We start from the raw sequence: 13221 nt of genomic DNA on the forward strand, positions 1-13221 counted from the left end.
AACGACCCCTTCCATCACTTTGCTGATAGAGAGTGGACTGATAGGGCGGTAACTGGCTGGGTTGGATTTGTCCTGCTTTTTGTGCACAGGACATACCTGGGCAATTTTCCGCATTGTTAGGTAGATGCCATATTATAGCTGTACTGAAACAGCTTGGTTAGGGGTGCAGTTAGTTCTGGGACACAAGTCTTCAGTTCTACTGCTGGAATGCTGTCAGGGCTCATACCCTTTGTTGCTATTGTAGCGGTACTGGAACAGCCTCAGCTGTTTCTTGATATTACATTGAGTGAATCGGATTGGCTGAAGGCTGGCATTTGTGATGCTGCCGACCTCGGGAGGAGCCCGAGATGGATCATCCACTAGGCACTTCTAGATGAAGATGTTTCAGCCTTATCTTTTGCACAGGGCTCCCCCAGGGTTAAGGATGGGGATATTTGTGGAGCCTCCTCCTCCTGTTGGTTGTTTAATTGTCCACCACCATTCACGACTGGATGTGACAGCACTGCAGAGCTTCGATCTGATCCGTTGGTCGTAGGATTTCTTCGCCTTTTCTATCGCATGCTGCTGCCACTGTTTGGCATGCAAGTAGTCCTGTGTTGTAGCTTCACCAGGCTGACACCTCATTTTTTGGTATGCCTGGTGCTGCTCCTGGCATGCCCTCCTACACTCTTCATTGAACCATTCAGTGTTGTCTCTGCTGCAGCTTCTATATACTTCATGGTAACCAAATGAGATTGAGAAGAATGTAGACACTTCCGTGCTCCAGTTTTACATTTTCTATCTGGTTTTCTGAAGTTGGTGACTGAGATTCAACAGGTAGCAGCAACTCTCTTGGCTCAACCAACTGTCTGTTCTTCACATGCAAGTGTGGCAGAGACTTTGAGAACTGACAGCTTTATAACTGTAATGTCTCAGCTGAGATTTATCCTTACAACCATCTCCAGTGGTGGTGATGATGGGGCTGTACATCCCTATCCTGGGATACAGACCCAGCTGTACTGTTCTGCTCATTAACTGAACTGAGATAAACTAACCAAGGACAAATTTGGACAAGTCTGTTTTGTCTGTCCTATGTACCAATTAGTAACTGAGCCATGGGTTGATGGTGGGGGAAATCGAATCTTGTGATGCTTAATTACACACAATATTTTTTTAAATCCTTAAACACCTTAATCCAATTAATATTTTTTTTTGTCAGATTCTATAAAAGAAGGGGCACTGCAGGAGTCACAATCTGCAGGAGATGGTACAAAGAGGCATCAAGAATTACAGAGCACTGCAGGAGCTACTATAGCAGTTATGTATTGCATCTGCCAAAGTTTCGGGACCTTTTAACTTGAATTTTTAAAACTCAGGTTTACCTAACTCTCTCTGTCCAACCTTGCAACAAATGCATAGTGTGATACCAGCATGAGGTATTTTGATTTCAGTGATTCAAGTTTGTGGCTTTATGGATAAAATGCAAATCTCAAGAAATAAGTTAACTTCAACAAAGCACTGACTCACCCTCAAGTACTGTGCACCATTCTGGGTTCTGTACCTATATCCTGGTCTTGTAGAAACTGCAAAGAAGGAAACTAAATTGATAAATAGGATTAGGTACATAGAACTATGATGAAAGCTAAGGTACTAAAGGTGTTTACAGTGGGGGAAGAGGATTATTTGAGGTCATTTAAGATCTTTAAATAAGGGAATAGATAAACTAGATTCCACAGAGAAGTACTAGGATATGGAAACAATAATTCAAACCAAGTTGAGGAAAGGTGATTATGCAGTTAAGATCTAACTTCATGCAGAGTGTAGTAAATGAAGGGAGGCAGTTGGAATGGAGGATGCTAAGAGGGTAATAAATGTTTTTCGGAGACTGTGCTATTAGATGGTATGAAAGGTAAATGATGTAGGATAACTGTAACTTTTGGGACTGGAACAACATACTTTATTTGTTCACAATGCAGTCCCCTCTACGTTGGGGACATTGCTGAATGCCTCCATTCAGTCTGCAAGTATGACCCTGTGCATCTGGTCGATTTGTCATTTTAATTCTGTTTCAGTCCCTCTCTTCCTTGGCTCCAGACAGTGTTCCAATGAACAGCACCTCCTCTTTCGATTAGACACTTTTTTTTTTTTACAACCTTCCATACTCCATGCTGATTTTAGTTATATCAGATCATAACTATTGTTCCCATTTTCTCAGCAGTGTTGGTGATGGTTCTGCTGTTGCTATTTTCAGCTCCTCTTGACCAATCTTTTGTTTCTTGACTTGTCCCATTACCACCTTTTGCCTTGCTCATCCCTTTTGTCATTTAATCTGTCTTGTTTTCCACCTTCTTGCACACTTTCACTTTTGTTCTTTCCCTTCCCTTCTCTTGTCTCTGAAGTTGCTTAAACACTGGTCCATCTCTAACCTTTTTCAGTTCTGATAAAAGGTCATTGACCTGAAACATTAACTCTGTTTCTCCTTCCACAGATGCTACCTGACTTGCTGAGTATTTCCCGCATTTTCTGTCTTCCTTTTATCTTTGGGACTGGTCTGATGGCTGGAAAGTCTTTTCTGATCCTATACACCGTTTGCTGCTGAAGAAATGGAGAGATATATTGAACTAGATCCCAAAGTTACAGCTGTCCTTTGCCACTTTTTCTTCGTATACCTTCCAATAGCCTTGTCTCCTGGGGAGGAGGATTGATAGTTGGATTAGCTGAGGGATGCATTATGAATAACTATGATCTGGAACATTCTTGATAGGAGCAGGGTGAATTTCCCAATTTTCTTTTGACATATTGGTCAAATCTTTTTTTTTGCCAGTCTTTTTCTCTCTTTTCCCCCCGCTCATCCTCCCTGCCCAGGGGTTAGCATTAATAGTACCTTTTAGTCTTTCCTTATTTGTCAACTTGGTTGCCATCATGTGTAATTTCTTCAAGGTCAGGATGTCCTATCTGTGATATTTGTTGTCAGAAAGGCTAGTGCATCATCTCATGTTGGGGCAAGTGCTGATGAACCTGTTGGTTTTTTCTTGTCTTTTGTTTCATACATTGATCATTGATGAGACAAATGCTGTGGTCACAGGGAACCGAGAATCTTGTGTTCTTGTCTTTTTGTTTTTTGCTGCTATTTCCTGTGATATTACCACCACCTGGCCTGACACTTTGATGAAGAAAGTGGGACTTCTTCCAAACTACTAGGAGATGAAGGGCCCTATGTTTAATGTTGAACAACACATGCTACAGCTATAGCCATAGTAAAACTGTTTGAGTAGATTCTATTCAAAGTTTTTTTTTCCCTCTTGTATTACAGAACTCTGTCAATGTACAGAAACGAGTTGCCTTCCAAACCCAGCCGGACATCCGATTTATGACCGTGCAGAGTAAAACTGGCCAATGGGATACGATCTCCGAGGAACACGTGGAGACTAACCATTGGGAAGCTTCAACATCAGAATCCAACCAGCATGACTTCAGGAGTGAAGATAGTTCCCTTTCAATGTATGTGATTTACTGTATTTGTTAATTGCATTGCAAAGTATCTGGTAAGATGAAAGAAAATACTTGCATTTATGTAGCACCTTTCATGACCTCCAGATGTCCCAAAGTGCTTCAAAACCAGTAAAGTACTTACTGAAGTGTAGTCACAGTTGTAATGTATGAAAATGTGGCAGACACTTTACATAAAACAAGGTCCAACAAACAACAATTTACAGCAAGGACCCACAAACCATTTTCCCTAGATAATCTATTTTAGCGATTTTTTTTTTTTAAATTGATTTAAAAAAAAAAAAAAAAATTTTTTATGTTGAGGGATAGATATTGACTAGGACGCCAGGTGAACTCGCTTATTATTCTAAATAGTGCTGTGAGATTTTTATGTCCACCCAAGAGGGCGGAAAAGACCTCAATTTAATCTCTCATCCAAAAGACAGCACTCACTTATGTCAGCGTGGATTATGCACTCAAGTCTCTGGACTGGGGTTTGAACCCACAACCTTCTGACATAGAGGTGAGACTGCGACCCACTGAGCCACAGTGGACACTGGGTGGGGAAGAGAAATGAGTGATGTCTTAGTCGGAACGCTGTTTGGTGTTCACCTCTTCCCACCAAGTCCAGCCTGGATTGCAAGGATGAAATTCTTCTCCTTTTGATGGCCCTAAGGATACTAAGACATTGAGTTTGTATGCTTCTCAACCCAGTTCCTCTGTGCATGAGTGTGTGTTAACAAAAAGCTACCATTTTACTTTGTCCACTCACTGATTGTAAAAAGATGGCTTGGTAGGGGGACTGTCACTGTATTTTGGTTCTAGTCATAACTTTAAGGCACAATAGAACAATCGCTACTCTACATCCAACCTAGATTTGATGGTGATACTAGGTGCAAAAAGCAAAGAATTCCAGTACTGTAAACATCCCAGGGTTGATGACTAGAAAATCCCCACCCCCCAAAAAAAAGTCTGACACTAAGCAGTAAAGTTTGATTTTAAATATTTAAAGTTGACCTCCTGAGATTGTATGAAAATGCTTCAGTCTCCAATTTTTATAATCGGAACTCCTTCACGTTCTGCAGTAACTGTAAAGATCAAAGGGATGTAAGCACTTCATTTATAGATGAACCTCTGTCTCGCCAAAGAGCACGGAATATCCTCGCTGAGGAGGAGCTGCATGAGATGTCCGAAAAGCTGTCTCAAAAGCTGCATCAACTCGATATGGTAAGGCTTGCATTCAAAAAGCTATGTGGGAGGATTGTCACTTCCTGCATTTGGTGACTAACCAGTTAAAATTAATTTTGGAGATTTGGCAAAAATTGATGGTCCCACCAGTGAGTTCTGTTGTATAGCAGGAAGGCCACATGAGTCTATAACCCACAGAAGCCCCACTGACGCTGTCTGTTGTGACAGGGACAGACCTATCATCCTGATGGAAAGAAGTGGGGAGCACTGAATGGGAAATCAAGTAAAGCTGCTGCTGCTTTTTCATTGTTTCAAAAACCTTTTGTCTTCAAACTGCAATGGGTAATGTCTAAAGAACTGCTGCGGTTCAAGAAGGCAGCTCACTACCACCACCTTAAGGGCAATTAGGGATGGGCAACAAATGCTGGCCTAGCCAGTGACGCCCACACCTCGCGAACAAATAATAAAAAAGACCTATGTCCAGAGGTGTGTATCTATCATGTTTCAGAAGCTGAAATTGGCCAGAAAACATACATACAGGATCCTTGGCTTTATAAATAGAAGCATAGAGCACAAAACCGAGCAAGTTAAGCTGAGCCTTTATAAATCGCTGGTTAGGCTTCAGCTGGAGTTTCATTTCCTATTCTGGGCACCCTATCATAGGTAGAATTGACTAATTTACTGACTGGTCTTATCATTTAACAGATGCTGAAACGAGCCCTGGGAGACAAGTACAAAATTCATAATTCCAAGGAAGAAGATAAATTGTCTCAACACAGTGACAGCATCACAGAATATCGAAGAGTCCAACATTTGCCAGGTGAGAGAACTTGACCCTGTGGAACCGCATTTTAAATAAATTTTTGGAGCCGGTCCGATCTGCTAGGAATTTAGAATAGATACTTGAGCCTTGAGCCCAGCGCAGTTGAGGGGTCAATTTCATAAAATATGCAACACCGAAACAGGCCATTCGGCCAACGGGTTAATGCTCTACATGAGCCTCCTTCCACCCCTCCTCTTCTAACCCCATCAACATATCCTTCTATTCCTTTCTCCCTTGTGTTCTCCTCTAGCTTACATTTGAAAACGTCTATGCTATTTTCCTCAACGACTCCTTGTGGTAACAATTTCCACATTCTCAGGAATCTCTGGGTAAAGGCATTTCTGCTGAATTCCCAATTGAATTTATTAGTGACTATCTTTCTTTTATATTTATGGCCCCTAGTTTTGGTCTCCCCTACAAATGGAAACATCTCTACGTCTATCCTTTGAATCTCTTCATAACTTTGAAGACCTTCATTGACTGCTTGTAAAGTGGATCTCATTAGTTCATTTCAAAATCTCTTTCAAAATGCTTATATATTAATTTTAAACTGTGAAGTATTAATATTCCTAACTCATTGTCCCACCCTGAAGGCTCACCTGAATCTGACAATGTGAGTAATTACTGTGAATGTACACAAATGAAGTGCTGTAATCTGATGACCGTCCCTTAGATTATTAGCAACGTCTCCTGTCAACCATGCTATTTCTTCATCTCTCTGTTGGGTTCAGTAACTGCTCCAAGCTTGTTGACATCATCTGCACTCGCTGAGTAAAGATGAAGCTGCGCAAGACTTTCGTCTAAAGCATAGACCCTAGCTCTGCTGTGAGGAGATTTGTGGATATCTGTGATGTACTTGGTTTTTTCTGTATCATTCTGCATTTGTTGACCTATTACTGTTGCTAAGAAAATTGTTTTCTAAATTTATAGTCCATTTAGGTAGCTGACATTGTCTTTTGGAAGAAATGTGTGGGTGAGGAATGGGCTGACACTGGTGGGAATGTAGCACTATTTGTAGGTGATCCCTACACCAAAAAAAAAATAATAATTTGCTGAAGTGAATTTTAAAATTCTGAAATCCTAGATTTCTGTCCCTAACCTACTACCATCTTTACTCAGTGAAGACCTCTACTGGTAGCAGCACATTGTTGCAGAATTGCAGCACAAAATAGTGTTTTGCTAATATGGTTCCCACTGCTTATAGCAGGTGTGTTTGTAAGAATGAGATTTTTCCAGCTATGAGTTGACAGATTTTTCAAAAAAATTATTATTTCATGGGATGTGGATGTCACTGGCAAAGCCAGCATTTGTTGCCCATCCCTAATTGCCCTTCACAACTGATTTGGCTTGCTGGGCTATTTCAGAGGGCAGTTCAGAGTCAACCACATTGCTGTGGGTCTGGATTTCCTTCGCTAAAGGATATTTGTGAACCAGATGGGTTTTTACCACAATCGATAGTTTCATGATGCCATTACTGAGACTAGCTTTCAATTCCAGATTTTTAAAATTAATTAATTAATTGAATTTAAATTCCACCAGCTGCCTTGGTGGGATTTGAACCCATGTCCCCAGGGCAATAGCCTGCGCCTCTGGATTACTTGTCCAGTGACATTACCACCTTGCTGCCATCTTCCTTATGTAACATGACTGTCAGGCAGCGTCGACCAGGAATGTGCGATCTTCAAAATCTTCATTAGTTTTTTAGATTTAAAATCTACTGTTCGAAATAACCTCAAACTACATCCAGTATTGCAGGCCAGCAGTGCCTGACCCCTCCGATCCTTTAATCTGAAATAAAATGCACTGAAAACCTTCTCGCCAACAATGCACAATTGTAACATGAGATTTAATTGATCGAACAAGACCTAATCATCTGAATGCAGGAAAATGGCATAACCACTGCGCCTTGCAGAAAATGCATAATTCAACTTGCGTTTAGTCTGGCTATTTGAATTTCAGAAATGCAAGTCGAATGACATGTCATTAGGAATGTCTAATTTATGAATATTAGGTGATGAAACACACAGCTGTTTCTGCCCCAAATAAACGGAGCACTTGAGAGTCTGTAACCGACATTGGTAATGCAACTGGGTAATGGTTATCGCTTTTTTTGGCTGATAAAAGCAACTGCCAGTTTTAAACATGGATGTTTTTAAGTGATGGAGACTGTAATGAAATAACCCTGTTTTGACTGTGACAATTCCTGAATGAAAATTATTAGTCAATATATAATTAATCGTCTTGTAACAATGTTCGAAAATACTAGACTAGTATAATTTTTTCCACCTCTGTCCCACCCATTATAAAGCAACACCACATACCAGGAAGCCAACCCGTGCCCGCTCTCTTTCTCCATCACCACCACGACGTACTCTACCAGCTGAGTTTGAGGATGCTCTCAACAAAGATGCAAAGGGACAAATGAGGAGAATTCGCAGAGAGCTGCAAAAAGAAATGGACCAGCAAAGAATGAAAGCAAAGGTAAGTTAATTAACCCCAAAAACCAACAAACTCTAACTCTAAACAAGCATGCATTCTAATTAGTTTGTAGAACCTAAATATGCATGCACCCTTGAACCATTTTGAAAGACTGTGTACCATCCTGTTCCTGATAGCTTAATATTCTCTTAGCCTTCCAAACTAATATTTATAGAGTAAGCAATGTTTTTTGTAAATGGGTAAATGCATTGGAATTTGAGCATTTTATCCTGTACCTCCTTTTACTGGTGTGTAAATGTATGAAATGTTCAGTTATAAACAGTGACATGATATTCAGTTCTACATTGTAGTCACTTAATCCAGTCCTTTTACTATTTGAATGTGAGACTCCTTTGCATTTTTAAGTGGTCTTCAGGTTTCACCTTTTTTAAAGTATTTTTTGAAGATTTCTGTGCAAGTGTACTTTGTAACCTTTGTTTTAAGCCACTTTCGTCACATGTTCCTGAAGCAGTACAGTTTGAGCTCCGTAATGGTTAATGAAGTCGAACCAAAGTTGAGATGGGCAATAAATCCTGGCCTTTTCAGCAATGCTCAGGTCCCATGAACAAGTTAAAAAAGACAAATGAGGAAAATCTTCTTTGCTCTGGTTGGGGAGTCTGTGGCGCTGGGTCACTTCATTTAAAATAGTGAAGAAAATGTTATGGAGAAACAGAGAATGTTGGAATTTCTAATGTTTACTTTTCACTTAAATAAGATGCAATGCTGTTCATTGTGTCATTTTTAAGGGAAGGGTAGAGAAGCATTTGAAGCAGAGAAAAATGCAGGGCAATGGAGAAAGTGTGGAACAGTTAGAATAGTTATAGATTACTAATAAAGAACTTGTTGGGCTGAATGGATTCCTTCTGTGCTATAAACATCAAAGGCTTTTAACTACAAGGAAATGATGTTCTGGACAAAGATCCAAACATTTTTAGTGGACCACACATCTGGAGTCCATTGGAACCCTGTGGGCCATAAAGGTTGACTGTCTTGGCTACACTGGGAGAAAAAAGTATGTGGTGTAAGTAAATGTACATTTTTTTTCCGCACTGTTTTCTGCTTGAATTTGCAGTTGTGCTTTTATTTATACCACTGGGTTTGGCCATTTGAATTTTGTTAGTCTGGTGGTTTGGAAAAGTTGGTTTTTGGTGTTTCCTCATTTGGTGGTCTAAATCTATTTCTACCAATGTGGGAATATAGGTGAGGGGAAAAGCTGTTCAACTCATCAAAGTTCCAATAGGTAAAACACAACAGTATCAAAAACCTAGCTGGTGCTGGGAACTGAAGGATGGTGAATCACTGTGACTCTGGGCTGTAGTTTGAATGTCTGCTCCATGGAACCTGCTCTTGGTATATTCTATTTCTGTATGTAAGCTGTATTTACATAAAAAAAAAATGGAATAGACTTCAGTCCAGGAAGCTGCTGAAGCCACAGAACATTTCCTCCTAAAGGATCAGTGCTGGGGCCTCAGCGATTTACACTCCTGTCTTTTCATCCAAGTCATTAATATAAAGAGTAATGTATCTAAGTTTGCTGATGATACAAAGCTCGGTGGAAAAGTAAGCTGCGGGGAGGATGTAGAGTGGCTGCAAAGAGATATAGATAGGTTAAGTGAGTGGGCAACAAGATGGCAAATGGAGTATATTGTAGGGAAGTGTGAAGTTCACTTTGGTCGTAAAAATAGAAAAGCAGAATATTTTTTAAAAGGTGTGAAACTGGTAAGTGTTGATGTTCAGAGAGACTTGGGGGTACTCGTACAAGGAACGCACAAAGTTAACGTGCAAGTGCAGCAGGCAATTTGGAAGGCAAATGGCATGTTGGCGTTTATTGCAAGGGGATTGGAGTATAGGTATAAGTCTTACTAAAATTGTACAGGGCTTTGGTGAGATCACACCTGGAATACTGTGTGCAGTTTGGTCTCCACATTTACGAAAGGATATACTTGCACTGGAGGCAGTGCAGTGAAGAGTTACTAAATTGGTCCCATGATGAGGGGCTGAATAAACTTGGGCCTATATTCCCTGGAGTTTTGAGGAATGAGAGGCGATCTAATTGAGACATACAAGATTCTGAAAGGGCTTGATAGGGTAGAAGCTGAGAGATTGTTCTCACTGGTCAGGGAATCTAGAACACGGGGACACAGTCTCGGGATAAGGGGTCAATCATTCAGGACTGAGATGAGGAGAAATTACTTCACTCAAAAAGGTTTGTCATTCTTTGGAATTCTCTACCCCAGAGGGTTGTGGATGCTCCACCATTGAATATATTTAAGGCTGGGATGGATGGATGGATGATTGATTTGGTAGTGTGGCAGGAAAGTGGAATTAAAGCCCAAGATCAGCCATGATTGTATTGAATGGCAGAGCAGGCTTGATGGGCCATATGGTCTACTCCTATTTCTTGTGTCCCTACAGCCATCAGGGTCAATGCTTTGGGAAATCCTTTCTTATTACAGCTGTTGCCAGTTGTGTACTAATTTGCCATCTAATTTTATGTAGAATAAATCTAGTGGTTTGACTACCCTTTTGTTTCCACTTTTGTGTGCTCTAAAGTCTCTGGTATCTCTCATTTGGTCTACAGATCCTTATGAACTTAGTCAGTGATGTTTGCATATTTTTTTTTGTATTGGGCAAAAGTGTTGAGGCATGACCTACATTTTTTTTTTTTTGTAAACCAATTCACTCCCATTCCTCCAAGTCATGTCAAAACTCTCCTCTAGTGGAGCGGCCAGTATTTGCTGTGATTACAATTCTGGCTTTGTAGTCAAACACTGAATAGTGACTCCCCTGCAAATATTTGTTGACATGATTATTTTTTTCCCTGCAGGCAGTGAGTGAGCGTTACAGAGAAGAACTGGAGGACTATAAGATAAAAGAGAAAGCTAAAATTGGAGAAGAGAAAAAAAAAGTCAAGAAAGTAGTAAGTCATCAATCATGTGTTAAATGTCTTCGCCTTTACTGAACATATGGAGCTGAATTTTATCAGCACGCTGCGCTCCGCGACATGGAAGTGCCACCACCGAGCCCCCGTGATATTACACGCGGGGGCTCATTTAAATAGAGGGGGCAGAGCAGCCGCCCCGATGCCACGTCCCCGGCAATGGCACCCGGCACCACCGCGCAGGTGTTGGTGCCATTTTTCAAGGGCTTTGATGTCAGATTAAATTTTAATATTTATTGGGGAATTTGTTTACATCTTCACATTAAAATTTTATTGAAACCTGGAGGCCCTTTCGACTCCTTTACCCCCCAACCACCACCCCAGTGTCTATTTTCGGGCCATCGATCCTGAATTAACTTTGGTGACATCACGAACTCTCTTTTTTTCCCCCCCCCCCCCCCCCCCCAAACAACAACCTTGTCACTTTTGCCCTTCAACCCCTTCGCACTATCCCCACAACCACTTTCCCCCGCTCCCCCCACCCGCCCTGATAATTTTAGTCCTCCTCCATATGGAGTTCCAAAGGTGTGCAAGTTGCGATCGGTGGCCATAAAATCAGCGTGGGACGGCTGCAGCCAACAGGTCATTTGCATGTTTTGTGATTTCTATATTTTAATGAAGGCCTCACTGCTGCCGCCGCTAATATCCAACGGGGCCTTCTCGGCATTGTGGGTCGTGGCGGGCCACAACCACTAGCATTTTATGGGCCTACCTGCCATGACCCATGACGTCAAGGGGCTGGTAAAATTCAGCCCATAGGTTTAAAAAATTTCAGGCCAGAAGCTTAAGACTGTTTGTTTATTTTTTTTAATTCATGCATGAAATGTGAGTGTCACTAGCAAGACCAGCATTTATTGCCCATCCCTGTACAACCGAGTGGCTTGCTAAGCCACTTCAGAGGCTAGTTAACGATCAACCACATTTCTGTGGGTACGAAGTTGTATATAGGGCAGATTACCTTCCCTGAAGGACATGGGTTGGATGCAGCCACAACATTAATTTATTTTGTATTAAATTCATAAATCTACTGAGTAATGGCACAACTCACACAGCACTTTAACTCAATATTCAGTCAGTTTTTAATTCCTGTTGCTATTTGTCTTTTTTGTTTTTAAATATTTGTACTAAGACATCACATGGTGCCTTGTGATGTTCAAAGCTCTAAATAAAATGAGCAGACTATTCCTTTTGTGTACTTGACATCTGTTCTACATCTGCTATGAAGGAACAAGAATATAAAGAAAATATCTTCAAAGAAACTTCAAAAACCCCAGAGCCTGCGAAGGTTTACTCTGTAAAAACCACACCACGAAAGCCAAAGCACAGCCAATGGACACCGACAAAAGTGGCAAAGCCAAAGAAAGCAACATCAAGTAAGAATTCAAAGAAATAACATGATTCTGCTCAGTGGAAAATTGTGATTGTGGGAAATGTGTTAACTTGTGGAACCATCAAGGATAATTGTACAGAACTGTACAGGCAGGCCAAAATACACTGGATAAAACACTCCCCCCTCCCCCACCCTTTGAACTTTGCCCTAGTATTTGTTGTTGTCATTTAACCACCTCCGTTTTTATTTATTTCATTCTCTTGTTCAAAGGAAGGCTGGGCCTTGGACGTCTACAGAGCCATCAACAACATGTACTTGTATGTTTTCTTTAGCGTAACAGAGCCTACCCAGGTAGTTCATAAAAGGGGGGGAGGAGAGGTGAACGGATGCCAAACGGGCGCCTAGGAAAGAGTCTGGGGAGATGATCAAAGATGTAGCCAAACATTGGGCTTGGACAGAGTTGAAGCGAGTTAAGGATTCGAGAATAGAATGCTGGAGTTTGATGGCAGAAAGCTCTACCACTGATTATGGAGCCAGAGGAAGCAAGAAAATGAGTGGTGAGCTGGATTCAGAAGATGGGAGAGTGAGAGTTGGGATATAGCAGACAGCTGGAGTCATGCAGATAATTGAGAGCTGAGAGAAGGATGAAATACTGGAGAGGGGTGTCAGGTAGTTAGCTTCTAATCAAGATGACCCACTGAAATGGAATAATGTAACTTGTTTTTTAATTTTTATATATAAATTACATAAAGGCAAGTTGTGTTGATGGAAATAAGTGAAATTGATCATAACTCTCCAGTATTAGCTTTTATTCAAACTGACTCTTTGCCTCAGTAACAGGAGTGTTATCAAGACAAAATTGGGCAATGGCCTCAAATCTTAGACTTCCTACTTCTATCTCAAAAAAGGATACATTGCACCCCGCTGCTGCTGACAACCTCATCTGTACATTAATCACCTGCAGACTCAACTTTTCCAGTAGTGGCTATTTTT

At 41.0% G+C, this 13221-nt stretch overlaps 1 protein-coding gene across 2 annotated transcripts in view; it reads left to right on the forward strand.

Moving 5' to 3' along the window:
- LOC137384430 (centrosomal protein of 95 kDa-like) overlaps nucleotides 1–13221 on the forward strand; it is a 54200-nt gene that overhangs the window by 28342 nt on the left and 12637 nt on the right. Inside the window, exons 10-16 of one of the 2 annotated variants that reach the window (XM_068058470.1) lie at nucleotides 1199–1296; nucleotides 3293–3480; nucleotides 4554–4695; nucleotides 5362–5476; nucleotides 7788–7960; nucleotides 10785–10877; nucleotides 12124–12271. In XM_068058470.1, the coding sequence (XP_067914571.1) occupies nucleotides 1199–1296; nucleotides 3293–3480; nucleotides 4554–4695; nucleotides 5362–5476; nucleotides 7788–7960; nucleotides 10785–10877; nucleotides 12124–12271 (957 nt within the window). The remainder of the gene's footprint in view (nucleotides 1–1198; nucleotides 1297–3292; nucleotides 3481–4553; nucleotides 4696–5361; nucleotides 5477–7787; nucleotides 7961–10784; nucleotides 10878–12123; nucleotides 12272–13221) is intronic. The other variant, XM_068058471.1, reaches the window with a different exon arrangement.

Source organism: Heterodontus francisci, chromosome 26, assembly GCF_036365525.1.
Source record: "Heterodontus francisci isolate sHetFra1 chromosome 26, sHetFra1.hap1, whole genome shotgun sequence".
Taxonomy (NCBI): domain Eukaryota; kingdom Metazoa; phylum Chordata; class Chondrichthyes; order Heterodontiformes; family Heterodontidae; genus Heterodontus; species Heterodontus francisci.